A 15,940-nucleotide genomic window follows, 5' to 3' on the forward strand; every position below is an offset into this window, starting at 1 on the left:
CCTCTGTGTTTCTGATTGCTTAATCAAATTACTCACATGTATGAAGTGAAAACATACCCTGGAAACATCAAGAAAAAACCCCCACCTCTAAGATATATTTCACCGAATTAAGGAGTATTGATATAACAGGTACAATTTAGTGTAGAGGTATAAAAATAGTAAAATATTTCTGCACTTAGATTGAGTGAATGAAATCATTTATTAAGCTTCTGCTTAATGAATCATAAAAAAAATGTCGGATTGTGGGGAAGGCCAAGGGTTTTAGATTTATCATCAATGACTTCTTCATTGCTAGCACATAGCACAGCTCTGATGACAGGAGACTGCAAGAGAGAAACTCACAATTAAAGATGACGTCATCTCCCTTGCTGGGTAATTTTTTCTTTCCTTCATTAATCACGACACTGGCAGCTCTTTAGCTTTGTCCTGTGCTCAGTATGAGACTCACTGAGGATCAGACGAATAGACAGGGAGAGAGAATGAGTGAGAGAGTGAGACGGTGCAGGAGATAGTAATTGCATTACCTCAGCAGTCTGCCATGCTCTTTTTTCATCTCTAAATAGATTTCCATCCTGCTGCTGTGCCTCTATTACTTGGGCAACCAGAAATGGGCAGTTGTTGCACACATACAGATCAGCATTTAGAGAGTCCTCTGGGAGATAAAACAAAAGGCGAGCAGGGGGAAGAATCCTGTCGCTGGTCCAGTCTGCCCCCCCAGCACCTGCTCTCTGTGATGACCTCAGTCACTTCCACAGACTCCCTGTAGCACATGACACAGCACAACACCCTTGATGCAAGAGATTGCAACTGGATTCTAAAAGCAACTGCAGGGGTGTAGTTTGGAATATAGTAGGTCATAAAGATAAGCAAGTTCTAAAATAAAACAAAGCCACATGATCACTCAATATCTAACTGAGATTAAAAAGATATACTACCTTTTAAAGACCATGAATCACAGAGACCATGGATTTAATCATTGCCCTTTAATTCTTATTAAAAGCCACCAACCCAGAGAAAATCCAAAGAGCTTGAATTGAGATGAGTGTGCTAAGTACCATGTGCCATCTGTCTCCATTACTGAGCTTCCATTGATTTCCTGGAAGCTGCTGAGTAATTAGGTATCTGTAAAATTAAAATAAAAAAAAAGACGGGACAATACATTCAGATGCAAATTGAATTTCTTTGAGTAATGGAGCATAACTTGTTTTATTTACTACTAATTGTATTCATCAATGTTCTTAAATTTAAAAAAAAAATGAGAATCTCCATCCCTTTACCCCACCCACTTTACAGACATGCAGCAGCTGAAAGGAGTACTACGCCAGCTCATGGAGATCAGACTGCAAATCTGGAGCTGTCATAGAGGAAAAGAATTTTTATCAGCTGATATGACAAATGGAAAATGGCAGCGAAGTTACTACATAAACAGTGTTTATAGCAACCATCATATGCAGCTAATTAACCTTTAATGAGCACTGGTTTACTCTTCCCTTAACTATATAAAAATAGATTTGATAGCGTTTGACTCAAAATATATAATTATCTAAATAGGAACTTCACACACTGAATTGTGATTCTAACAATATTTAATGCATTAGTTAACATTACGAAACTGTTATCTCCATTACAAAAAAAAAAAAAAACATTATTAATGTTAACACAGAAACAGTAAGTTAATACATGTATTAAAAGCATGTGACTAAATGGTGATATGAATAAAATGTTTTTCAAAAAAATTCAAAGCCAAAATTCTGCCAATTAACCATTCCAAACATATTATGATTCATATTGTAACTACATAAGATAAATGAATAAAATAAATAACGTCTAAGGCAAGGATTACTTTGCTTCTTTGGGTCTTAACTTGCGCATATATACATGTAATATGAATGATATGTTACTTTGTTGTCAATACTTGTTGTGTAAATGCTTTGTTAATGTTAACAACTACTCTAAATATAGTATTAATTGAACACACCTTGATTAATGGTTTTTACGTTGCATTTTATTGATTTGGCAGACATTTAAGTAAATTTACTGAAGTGAGGCAGAATTTAATCCATGCAAACAGCTGGCAGGGGTGTAAGACTAAGATTAAAATTCCACTAAACATGAGTTACTAGTGAGCCTGAGGCTGAATAATCCATTATTCAGAATGTTGGAGAGCTGTTATTATTGGGACATCAGATGAGTGGTGACTGGGCATCTGTAACCGACATGCCCTCAACAGTTGCACTTGACATTGCAACTGACCAGTTCAGCTGACACTGTGGTCATCATGTCTGCTGAGAACAGTGCAGAATTATCACTAACACTCATGCCTGCCTGGAATAACCACAATCTGTTCAACTATGCAAAGTAAAAAATAAAAAATCAAGCCAACAATCCTATCTCTGTGCACAGAAACACTCATCTTTAACATCTAAAACTGCAAGCATAAGGCTTGCTTAGGCACATGATGAATACAAGACTGAATTCTGGGTTTGACCAAATATGGTTAAAATGGCTTATACTCCCATCTAGTGGACAAACTGCGAAACACATTTAAGATTGAAGATAAAAAACCTTTTATATTTAAGCCTTTAAAAAGTTTAGAATTCAGTATACAATTACATGTTGACTTCACTAGGCTTGGTTTGTGTGGTTGCAAGCAACAGAACATATATAGGTTGTTCCTAAATATATAAGTAAACAGTGTACAAATACAGACATACATACACCGAACACTTCATTACGAACACCTATACACCCACTAGTTCATGCAATTCTCTAATCATGAGTGAGCCAATTTTCTAAATCCCCCAATGTGGCCGCAGTGCAATGCAATGCAGCACCTTCAGGTAATGTTCACCAATATCAACCATCAGAATGGGGAAAAATGTGATCTCAGTGATTTTGACTGTGGCATGAATGTTGGTGCCAGATGGCCTGGTCTGAATATTTCTGCATATTTCTGCTAACTACTGATCTCCTGGGATGTTCATGCACAACAGTCTCTAGAGTTTACTCAGAATGGTGCAGTAAAGAAAAAAACATCCAGAGAGCAGATGCAGACAAAAATGCCTTGTTGATTAGAGAGATCAATGAAGAATGGCTAGACTGGTTTGAACTGTTAGAAAGGCTACAGTAACTCAATTAACCACTCTGTACAATTGTGGTAAGCAGAAAAGCATCTCAGAATAAACACAACACATCGAACCTTGAGGCGAATGTGCTACAACAGCAGAAGACCACATCGGGTTTCACATCTGTCAGCCAAGAACAGAAAGCTGAGTCTGCACAAGACACAGGCTCACCAAAACTGGACAATGTAGCCTGGTCTATCTGGATTTCTGCTGAGGCACACAGATGGTAGAGTCAGAATTTGGGGCAAACAGTATTAATCCATGATCCCAACCTGCTTTGTTTTAACAGTCCAGGTTGGTGGAGGTGGTGTAATGGTGTGGGGAATGTTTTCTTGGCACACTTTGAGCCCATTAATACCAATCAAAAATTGCTTGAATGCCACAGCCTATGTGAGTATTGTTGCTGACCATGTGAATCCCTTCATGGCCACAATTTACCATCTTCTAATGGCTACTTCCAGCATGATAATGCACCATGTCTCAAAGCAAAAGTCGTCTCAAACTGGTTTCATGAACATGATAATGAGTTCAGTGTTCTTCAGTGGCCTTCCCAGTCATCGCATCTGTATCCAATAGAAAAGCTTTGCGATGTGGTAGAACGGGAGATTCACAGCATGAAAGTGCTCCTGAAAAATCTGCAGGAATTGTGTGATGCAATCATGTCAACATGGACCAGAATCTCGAAGGAATGTTTCCAACATCTTGTGGAATCCATGCTACGAAGAACTGAAGCTGTTTTGAGAGCAAATGGAGGCCCAACCCAGTGTTAGTAGAGTGTTCCTAATAAAGTGCCCTGGCAGTGTATATTGAAATCTTGAAAGACTTTTATAAAATTGTTTGCTTTGAGGAAAACAATTGAAATGAAATGAAACAATTCATACAGCTTCAATACCTGGTTTATCTTTGTCAGGGTTGCGGTGGGTCAGGAGCCTATCCGAGGAACACTCGGATCAACGTGGGAATACACCCTGGAGCACCATGCACACACACATTCACACACTCATTCACATTATGAGCAATTTAGAGTAACAATGTGTTTGGGAGTAAACTGGACAAACCCAGAGGAAACCCAAGTGGACACGGGGAGAACATACGAAACTCCATTCAGTCAGTAACCTGAGCTCAGGATTAAATCAGGGACCTGAGAGCTCATTCAACGTTAACGAATAAGTTAAAACTTTTCTGTAAAGATTTAGCATTGAATGCTTGATCAGGACAAACTCAATAAGACACACTGACAAAGAAAGAACTGAAAATCAGACCTGAACTTCTTTGTAGGTCAACTTGTCTATTTAATATATAAAATACAGTAAAACATACGCAAAAGGGGGGAGGAGGAAGGTCATAAAGGACAAATGGATACTTTGGTACAATAACAAACACTTTTTTTGTAAAAGCAGTATATAATTTGTAATAACATATCAGTGCATACCTTGTTTATGAAAATATACACAAATTGTATATCATTCTCCGAAAACAACAGAAAATATCTTTTGTTTACAACAAAACTCAAAGCATACTAGCAGAACACAATATATTAGCTATTTTTCATTAAACTTTTTTTCTTCAATTTCTATTCTAGTTGTGTGTGGTGTATATTCTTAATGAAATTACATTTCAGTTATTATTATATGACTCATTCTTTGCTTGTTTTTACGCCCATGCATTGACATCTGTGTCTGATCTGAATAAATTAAATGAGTGGCTATCCCTACTCTTCTATGTGTAGAGACAGTTTTGTACAATTGACTAAAAATTGCAGCATTTGACTGGTCACTCTATCAGTTTGTTTATCACTTCCCTCAGTTACCAATAAGTACTAATATCACTACTGACGGTTTTGTCTTAATAAATCGTGCAACACCCCTTTGAAGAAAAATAAAAATAAAACAAATCAAAAAACCTGAAAACAAAGATATTTATATAGTATTTCATATATAATAAAATAAAGTCAAATTCAAATAAAATAAGTACCTACCCTACACAAAAAAATGCAGAACATAAAAATCTTTCAATTATCATTATTATTACCATCGAAAATGATAACAATAATGGTAATGATAACCATTATAACAATTATAATAAAAAACAGACAATAGAACTGTCACCAGCACAAATTAACACTAGAAAAATTTAGCTTCTCTAAACATCATACATGGGGGATATTGGGGTGAAAGTTAACTATTCACGTGACGATTGTCTTTCCTTTTGAATACAATGACTCTTACCGTCACCAAAAGATCCTTATCAGAGCTTGCAAACTTCTCACACCTCAAGAAAATGTTCACAAATCCGTGAATTTGTTCAAAGCTCAGGCTTAAATTCTACAGGTGTTCCAATGTGCAGACCCGAGGTGGTACTAGGCGAGTGTGTGTATGTGTGTGTATGTGTGTGTGTGTGTGTGTTCTTGTCTAGGAGTTATGGGTTATTGGTTGTGATGGTTTAGGTGAGATGGCCGCTTGCCAAACAAAAGAGAGAAGGACAGTAAGAGAAAGGGAGCGAGAGACGCTGGGAGATGGAAGGGGGGGGTGGCGAGGTAAAAAAATTAAAATAAATAAATAAAGAAAGAAATCAGCTGCCAAGACGGAGGGACTGATGCAAGGCAGATCTCACCTGAGCATATATATATATATATATATATATATATATATATATATATATATATATATATATATATATATATATATATATATATATATATATATATATATATATATATATATTATACACACACACACACACACACACACACACACACACACACACACACACACACAAAATGGAGCTACTCCACAATGTCTAGGCGATATTTAGCCAAAATAACCAACCTCTGATACACTTCAGGGTGACTCCTAATTTATGGAACAAGACTGTACTCTTATCATCAATACCTCATCTCCTTAGATACGCTACAACGAATTGCTCTTTTTTTCATTTGAGGGAAATGACAGATAGCGACTACAGATTTGGGATACCAATACACGTACAGCACTGTTTAAAATAATTAAAAATATTCTGTTCACAGACTCTGAACAGAGATTGCTGCTCGTCCTATTCTTCATGATCAATAATGAAACATCCTTCATTCTATTCACTCTATTATTCACTACACTAATGACCATAAAACAATTTGTGTACATTATTGTTTCAATAATAGACATCTTTTTTTTTTTTGCATTTTGAGAATTGCACATTTGCAACACATGTCGAGATAAGTCTAATCTATTATGTGTATAAGTACAACGTCTTTTTACAAAAGGTGACGGTTGTCTTTAATAATTGTTCACCATCAAAAAACGAGGCATAACATGTGGGGCAACAAACATGAGCTCTTCTTCCCTGAACGGCGCACGCTGTTTCTGCAAGGAGGGATGAAGTGTGTATGTTTAAGGAATTGTCTTTATATAGACCAGTAGGGACAGTCCTGCAGATACTGTGTGAAACTGAAAGCCAGGTGGACAAGCCAGTATGAAGGAAAAGGAAATGAAAGCAGCGGCGTGACACAAAAAAAGTGACGAGGGCAATGCAGTGTGTGTGTGTGTGTGTGTGTGTGTGTATTCTCTGAATTGTGTGCACATGAAGGGAAGTGGCTGGGATTAGAATAAAAGAGAAAACATCCCCTCTTATGAAAAACAACCGAATAGTAAAGAGGGTGAAGGGTTTGTGTATTAGGGATGGTGGGGGTTGATTTAAAGTGCACTCCATCAGAATATCAATTACAAAAAAAACAAAACAAAACCAAACAAACAAACAAAAAAAAACCCAACGCATCGATCCTGAAACAGTCATACCCATGTCTGTGCCCCCTGCTGCATCTCTACTAGGCTCGCTCGCAACACGGTAATTTATTTACACATAGAAATAGAAAGACATGTCCACTGAGAGTTACAGCTCTGCTTTAGGCAGATCCAGCACAATGTGTATGATCATACACAGTTCTCTATGTACAGTCCCCCCTCATCTGGCTTCTCCTCAGCTTCACCACAAAGCTGCACTCCTCTCCAGTTCTACAATCCTCATGCCCATGTGCTGAGAGTTCTAGAAACCCCCCTTCTGCCTCCGATCCTCTCCTTTCGTTACACAAGATCCTGGGCAGAAACAAGGAGGGGGGAAAACTGGATATTTACATGCTCTGAAAGCCTAGAAACCCGCAACCCTGAGCTCAGATCGCTTCTAAACTCATCTGGGTTCTTAAAACGACAGTTTAAGAAAATCTTGCTTCATAAGTTGAACTAACAAACATCTGAATCGCAAAGCCAGACATACAAGTAATAAATACAGAGTTTTAGGTTGCTTCTCACATAAACTAGCAGTAGTGACTAATACAGCCACCCACTCTTTAAGACAGAGTGTTCAGCTGAGCAACGTGTATACATTTGTATTTAATATCAGGACTTGAGTTCAAATCGTACAAATAGGGCTACATTTCCACTACACCATACGTACGGTACAAACATACGTACTTGTGTGTACAAAAGTGAAGAAAGTGGAAAAAAAACCCCCCCCAAAAAAACAATCCGGTCATCTCTCCTGCAAATGAAGAGAGGCCCTAATGAGCTGTTCATGTCGAGGTGCACCGCTGAGGGATTTGACGCAAGTTAGCAGAGAGGAAAAGCAGGAAACAAACTCTGAAACTGTGACCAAACTGAGCACTTGGTTGTTTACCGGTCACTGCCACATCATCTCTGTCACACTGTGTACACACACACACACACACACACTCACACACACAAATATTATTACTGTCAGTCTGTCTGCAGCTCTACGTTCGTTAAGAGATGGTGCGGCTGAGTTCACCTCATGAGTCACCGTAGTCCGTCCCTGAAATATTTTTAAACCTTGATTAGGTCAGCTGTACATGAGAGATTCATCCTTTTGCATTTCCAAGACAAAGATCCTGACTGATGATTAAAACGCAATATTATCAAATATCTCATAAGTCAGTACTACAGCTGTTTGAGCAGGATAGTCGATAGAAGAAGAAGAAAGTACCATGAGAGGAGAGAACAGCTATAAAAAAATAAACATCAAAAACAAGCCTTCACACACACACACACACACACACACACAAAAGAAAGAAAACAAAAGGGATAAACCTCAAACAACAATAACATGCCCTGGATATCAGTCTCTGAGAGGCTAATCTACACCCCATGATGAACAGCTTGTGTTTGGCTGTCTAGCGGTTTAGCCGGACTTGGATCAGAAGGTAAAGTGTGTCAATGTGGAGATAGGGCTGAGGACAATAAAGACTGATCAGAGGTCAGTGAAGCTGGCTTTTTTTTTTTCTTCTCTGCTCTGTAGAAACAAAAAAAAATGTCCCATCCTACACCTGTCCAGAACAGGTCAGGCTTGAATGTGCACCTGCACTGGCACCTCTGTCCATGACTATCTTGCAAGTATGTGTACATATATGCACTGTGTGTGTGTGTGTGTGTGTGTGTGTGTGTGTGTTAGAGAGAAAAAACAGAAAAAGGCCAAGGAAAGAGTGTGTTGCATGCATGTGTCTTGGTTGCAGATGAGACTGTGTGTCAGAGGGAGGTGAAATGCGTGTGTGTGGTGTGTGTATGTGTGTGTGTGAGACAGAGGGTGGCTCTCGCTTGTTGCTTTTATTTGACTCAGGTATCCAGTCTCATGCGTTTGGCATTAGCGCTTTGCTGTGACTCTGCAAAGGCCATTTGATCTCCTGCTGCTCTGATTGGCCCCAGTGCAGCCACACTGAAATCTGGAGGCCGTGGTTGGCCTGTCTCATCTCGCTCGCTGCTGTTACTGCTGCTGCTGATGGTATGGAGTGGCGAGTGGCCCAAGGCGTCTACCCGCACGGTCCCTGGGTACTGGGACAAGCTGAGAGCTGCCGTGGAGCTTGGGGTAGTTCGCTCGCGGTTAGGAGACACTGGCTCTGACTTGATGCTCACGCTCGGGTTAGTGTTCACCGTCAGAGTGGCACCGTGAGGGATGGGACCCACTGGCCTGAAATAGGTAGGGAGAGAGAGAGAGAGAGAGAGAGAGAGAGAGAGATTAATAAGAGCTTTGAAAACAGCTTAGTGAGTTATGACAAAGACAAAGTGCTGACAGAAACTACACAGAGATTAAACTGGAGCCCATGACAACATTTTTTGACAAATCTGCCACATAATCGCAATAAAAACAGCCCTGAATCAGCAGCTGTTTGAGCCATCCTAATGAACAAAAACCAAGCATCATGGTGTGTGTGTGGGTGTGTGTGTCTGTGTGCGCGTGTGTGTCCTGCTTATGAGGCATTCTGACAAACAGAAGATAAAGCACAGAAACACTGTAGAAGCAACAGGAAAGCAGTTTGCTCCCTAAGCCATGCAGTCTTTTTCACTCCTTCACTCCACTGACATGGTGCCATTGCTGTTTAGGGAGCAGGGAACTTTTTTAGGAATCAGCCTGCATTTCTAGCCAAACCATTACTTACTTAGGTGCTGGTGGGTTATATAAATTAATAACATATAAATATTAATAACCTTGGAAGAATTAGCTTATTGTAATTTTTTTCATGGTGCACATGCTATCCTATCCAAAGCCAAGTCCTCCAGCATCTCTATACAGCACAAGGGGATGTGCAAGGGGAGAGCTCTATGTTTCGATTGCTTTTAGTAATAGAGTTTGTAGGTGCTTATAGAAAGTTTAGTACCATTACTATTAGCATTTCAGCTCCAATTCAGGTTGTTGCAATTTACAGTAAAATGGATGTTTTCTATTCAGACCGGTGATTTGATGTTGCAGGATTAATTCAGAATTGATTTATTAAAAATTTTCTGAAACCCCCCACTATTACGCTCTCATTTACATGAACATCATTAAAATATTTTTTCCTGCATCAGTGGAAAAGGGTTCATTCTGGTCTTTCTCCCTCTCTCTCACACACTCACCTAGCCCAAATGCTCACTCTGCCTCAACCACAGAACAGTTCCTACTGTAAGTGTGTGTCTGTGTGTGCTATTACACAAACAATACCTGCATGTGTTATGAGTCCAGGGAGAAAGAGAAAGGCAGAGACAGAAGAATGCAAATAATACCTCAGCCTTATAGATTTGTACAGAGTGACTTGCTCAATAAGCTAAATATGCCTCGTTGCTAAATTTCAACAAAAAATGTAAAGAAAACATGAAAAAGTGACAAAGACGCAACCTAGCCACTTAGAACAGCAAGAAGATTGAGAGAGAGAGAGAGCGCAAGAGAGAGACAGAGAGAGATTGAGAGAGAGAAAGAGACAGAGAGAGAGAGCAACAGAGAGTGAGACAGAGAGAGAGAGTGGGAGAGAGAGAGAAAGGGAGAGACAGAGAGAGAGAGAGAGCAAGAAAAAGACTGTGAGTGTGCAACAGACTGACAGAAGTCAGAAAGGACGGACAGACAGAAGAAAAGACAGCCAGTCAGACAGAAAACAGCAAGATTAGGAGAATACAGTACCAGCTGAGCCCATCCTCCCTGCCCAAGAGTAAGCTGGCCTGAGAGGTCACACTGCAGAGAGAAAGACAGGCGAAACACACTAGCATCTTCTTATCAATATTCCCCCGCCCACACACTCACACACACATTCGCGCACTCACATTTTTAAAACAGAAAATGGTGGCATGATCAATGTGGCAGTAGATCCACATGCACTACACACACACCTCCATGACCTGTCTACTCCAGCAGGAAAACACTATACACTCACAGACACTCATTTCTCCCCCATCAAACTGACTTCCAGTGTTTCAAATGATCATGCGGTTAAACACACACAGTCACACAGAGCTTTGAGAAGCATGCTGAGAGTGAATACAGGAAGATGAGTGAGGCACATGATGCACAAACACTACATTGGCTATTGATGGGAGTTTTATATCACATGGTGAAGCATTTCCACCGGCAACAGTCAAGACCTAATATAAGAAGAGACACAACCTAGTGCACGTGTTTAATAAAAAAAAAAAACAAAAAAAAAAACTCTGGGACTATTTATAATGGGGAGACTACAAAATATAGCAAAAGGAAAAGATTACTGAATAACTAGTGAAATGCATAGCGCAGGAGGGGATCACTTACACTCCACTAACATTAAGATTGCAAGGAAGTGTGGTCCTATACCTGCAAACCACAAACTACTCAGAGTTCAGAAAAAAGATTCAGAATTTACATCTGTGTAAATAATAGCATGGGACAACAACAGACACTGGTGATGATGGTGCTTACAAGAATCACATCATGTTCCTTCCTTTTTATGGCAATACCCCCAAAACAAACAAACAAACAAGTATATAAATTATATAGTGATTATTTGTGCTTACATTTAACAACGTGCCCAGCTTTAATCTCAAACCCCTTTATTTGGAGGCACAGTTAAATGAATGCCCTGATGATTGATCCTGCCTTTTCACCCTCCCGTGGTCACTAGAGGCTACTGTGCACACTGGCCTACAGGGGGCGCTGGACTGAATGACTTCCAAGTCACACATGCAGGAGACTGATCGAGCTTTCAGATCCCTAGCAACTGTTGTATTCTCAATTGCTTCCATGTTTTAGCTCAGTCACATCTTCTTAAAACTGTTCAAAAGCATCTTAAAAACAACAAGCTCCCTCCCATAACTTGATATCCACCCACACGACAAACACAGATGGACGACGAGGGAAAACAGCAGAGAGAAATCACAAACAATTACAAAGCGAACTGAAGCATGAAGTGAGGTGTTCGCTGGCAGCAAAAGCACACAGAGTCTCTATTTCTGAGACTCAATCAGAAGTTGTAGCTGTGACGGCCTCTACTGCAGACAGCATGACAGTGTGTGATTGGCTAGCACAGTGAGCCATCAGTGCAGGACTGACTAAAACATTTCCCTCAGCAGCCTATTCACCTGACATTAGCGGCCAGACCGGAGATGCAGTTAGCCATCTCCCCGTTCTGTTTGTCTGCACCCCACATGCTGTGAACAGACCACAGAGAGCACAACAACATACACACAAAGGGAAAATTAGAAAAGTATTAGTCACTCAAAACTCACACACACCCCAAACCTTTGTTAACATCCGAGCTTTTTGCAGGAAACAAATGAAGAATCTTAATGCTGCTAGCAGCGGTGAGAAATGCACGGCGAAAACACCTTGAGCCACTACAAACCACAAAACCACAAAACAAAAAAACAAGAAAGACAGAGCATGTGCATGTGCCTGCACAGTGGTTATTAGGTACACCGCTCCAGCACAACACACACAGCAAACTGTGGCCTGATTTAACTTTTACAACTTTTGTGCTGGCAACAAAATAGCTCATATATATGCTTTATAGCCAGAAACTATAACCCAATGCTACTGCTGAACTTCTGCAGACTCAAGCTTGGAGCTATATATACACATACGAGGAGTAAACAAACTGGTTAGCATCGGAAAACATGGGCTTATAGGGATACTAGAGAATGTGATATCAAAAGCTTTAAATGGAGGTTCTTATTTCCATCTAGTGTATCCATAATTATCAATACATATTAGAAAAATAAATCAATTAAAAATGAATGACTTTCTAAAATCTTAAGTTTAAATCATACTGCTTTTTTAATTTGTCATATGATATATAATATGTGACTGTATAATAATATTACAGTATTTATTTTAAAAGTCTGACCCGTACCCTGGAACTGAACTCATGGACAGCACTGAACACGTGCAAATGCTTGATAAGAAAAATGCTAAGTCTATGGCATGTAAGTATTTTAGATTAGAGAAAGAAGATGCTACATTTATGTGCTCAGCTGTGTGCATATCACATGGCCTATTCGGTGCCACAAAGCTAAAAAACAAAGCTCACTATAGGTAGCCACTCACAAAAATACTCTATGATCAGACAAGGTATTCAGAAGTATTTGTGTACATAATCATTAAATGAATAACTGTAATACTATAACTCTATTATCCTAATGGATAATTCAATTAGTGTCCAATAATTTCTACTATTAGGGCTGCAAAATATTCCTACACACTGTAATAAGCCTTGCATCGTATTACACTGCAAAGCTTGTGATAAAATATATTTCTTTTTTTTTATACACATTTTAAATTTTCAATATTAGAAGTTTCAGCAATATTAATATTACACAGGTCAATGCTGCAATAATGATTAATAAGTGGTACACTATATGGCTAAAAATATATGAGCACCTGACATCACAGCCATATGTCTTCCTTGTAAACTGTTGCCACAAAGGTGGAAGCACACAATTGTATAGGATGTCTTTGTATGCTATAGTGTGACAATTTCCCTTCACTGCAACTAAGGGGCCTCAAATCTGTTCCAGCATGACTATGCCATTTTGCACAAAGTGAGGTCCATGAAGACATGGTTTGCCAAGGTTGGAGTGGAAGAACTCAAATGTCCTGCACAGAGCCCTGACCTCAACCCCACTGAACACCTTTACCCGAGGCCTCCTCAACCAACATCAGTGCCTCACCTCACTAATGCTCTTGTGGCTGAATGGATAAAAAATCCCTGCAGCCATGTGCCAAAATCCAGTGGAAAGCTTTCCCAGAAGAGTGGAGAATATTATGACAGCAAATTTAGGACTAAATATGGAATGGGGTTTTCAAAAAGCACATATGGGTTTGACGGTCAGATGTCCACAAACCTTTGGCCATATAGTGTATATTGTGCAACCCTAAATGTAACCTAATTTAAAATATCTACATCTAAAATAATCAAATAATCTAAAATATCAATCTACACATCAGTCCAGCTATATACAGGACTATATAGCTATATAGTGTGTGCGTATATTATATATATATATATATATATATATATATATATATATATATATATATATATATATATATATATATATATACACACACACACACACACACACATATATACATATACATATATACACACACACACACACACACACACACATATATTTGTATGTATGTATATAAAGATGCAGCCCATCACCAGTGTTGCTTGACTGGGCAGGAAAAGAAACTAGTGATCACACATGCGGTCAGAAGTTAGGTTAGTGCAGGTGTCCGTTAGTGCATAACCCACATTAATGTGTGAGTGTGAGCTGTGTGGGGTGGGTCCGTCCATGCACAACTTACACAAGGTTGCTGAGTGAGGCCAGACTGATCTGTTGTGGTTGCTGCTGCTGTTGCTGGGATATGGATGGCTGCTGCTGCGGTTGCTGTGATACTGATGGCTGCTGCTGTTGCCAAGTGGTCATGTTACTCGGCAACAGTGCACCCTGTGGCGTGAAAGCCTGAAGGGCCGTGAGATCTGCACTCGTCAGCTGATACTCTACAGATATAAGGGGAAGAGGAGGGGGAAGAGGGGGAGATTTCAATAAGGAAAAATGTAAATGAATGGAGATTGCATCTCATGATTTGTGCTCAACTTTTGTAAACTGTGCAGGAACTGCTGATGTCCTGCTTTATATGTGAGCTAGCTTCATTGCAGTATCCTTGAGCTGTTATTTTCTCCTGCTTCATGCCATCATGTTTCCATGTTGTAACTCTCTTACCTGTGTTGTAGGCAGTTGGCATAGAGAATGGGGTCAGGAGACTGGGCGTTGCCACGGAAACCACTGGAGTAGTCAGAGGCTGGGTCACCTGGGAGGCACCTAACCGTTGAGCATTCTGGGGAAGGAGTGAGACGGAGGGCTTAATCTGTGTACAGGACAAGAAGGATGACAGAGCACACACTCTAAAGGGCTGGGTAATGTCACGATATAATATCACAACTGTGATAAATAGCCACAATGCACTTTTCTAAGATGTCATGGGAAGCATGATATCTTTTAACAACATTTTAAATTGCTTTTAATAATTACAAACTCTGATTGGAAACATCTGATTTTATATTAATGCATTTTGCATCATGGTTCAGCCTAAGAACAGTTCTGTAATGCTTGGGTTCCAGAAAGTTCCAATGCTGCTTCAGAAGACTATCAGAAAGAAACCCTCTGTTAAAACAGTCTGGAGAATGCAGCACTCTCTCTCTCTCTCTCTCTCTCTCTCTCTCTATCATTCTCCCTCTCTGAGCACGACAATAATGAAGGCTAAACTGAAGGTCACTCTGAATCATGCAGATTCAAACACATGCAGTGCACTCTGAACATGCCACGTCAATAGAGGCTTCAGCAGAAACATGGCTGTGTGACTCACCAGGACCATGTAAAGTTCTGCTTTTGTTTGGAGGTTAAGAGTACTTTTATTGCTATTTAGTTTGAAGCAGGGTCATCTGTGTAAGACTAGGACTGTAACGTCCTGGTACACAATCACACTTAAAAAACATACTTTTCACTTCTGTGATGGGCTATGTGAGAGAGATACCAAAATGTTTAGGCAATCCTACTAGGCAAGTCACACAGCCTGACGTGTTAGCTCTACATGCCTGCTCACACACACTCACACACAGAGAGAGAGAGAGAAAGAGAGAGAGAGAGAGAGAGAGAGAGAGAGCGAAAGAGAGACAGAGAGAGAGAAGGGAGAGAGAACTCCCTAGAATGATGATTTATACTTGGATGCTTCTGTCTGATCATGCAGGTGTGACTCAGGTACTATGCGTGTGTGTGCACTTATGTAAGCAAACATTGTGTTTTAATATACCAAGTCAACATCACACTGTAATTTGAGGTCTGTATCTACTGTATGTTCACCTGAGTGTATGAACTCGTGATCTGTTTGATTCTGTAACTATATATTCACATTTCTGTATTTTTAGGTTTTCATTTCGACACAATGATCATTTGCACCATTATGTAAAAAAAAAAAATAAAAAAAAAAACATTCTCAACAAGCATCAATCCTGTACGATATGAATA

At 39.6% G+C, this 15,940-nt stretch overlaps 1 protein-coding gene across 12 annotated transcripts in view; it reads right to left on the reverse strand.

Annotated features, from left to right (window-relative positions):
• Positions 1-4,393: 4,393 nt before the first annotated feature.
• mef2d (myocyte enhancer factor 2d) overlaps positions 4,394-15,940 on the reverse strand; it is a 63,141-nt gene continuing 51,594 nt past the window's right edge. For 6 of the 12 annotated variants that reach the window (XM_053681883.1, XM_017472702.3, XM_017472675.3 and 3 more), the window contains 5 exons: positions 14,639-14,753; positions 14,220-14,415; positions 11,987-12,055; positions 10,560-10,610; positions 4,394-9,095 (listed from right to left, as the gene is read on the reverse strand). In XM_053681883.1, the coding sequence (XP_053537858.1) occupies positions 8,744-9,095; positions 10,560-10,610; positions 11,987-12,055; positions 14,220-14,415; positions 14,639-14,753 (783 nt within the window). In that variant the 3' untranslated portion in view covers positions 4,394-8,743. Of the gene's footprint in view, positions 9,096-10,559; positions 10,611-11,986; positions 12,056-14,219; positions 14,416-14,638; positions 14,784-15,940 lie in introns of all 12 variants that reach the window. The other 6 variants (XM_053681891.1, XM_053681895.1, XM_053681893.1 and 3 more) reach the window with 4 other exon arrangements.

This window comes from Ictalurus punctatus, chromosome 1, assembly GCF_001660625.3.
Source record: "Ictalurus punctatus breed USDA103 chromosome 1, Coco_2.0, whole genome shotgun sequence".
NCBI lineage: Eukaryota > Metazoa > Chordata > Actinopteri > Siluriformes > Ictaluridae > Ictalurus > Ictalurus punctatus.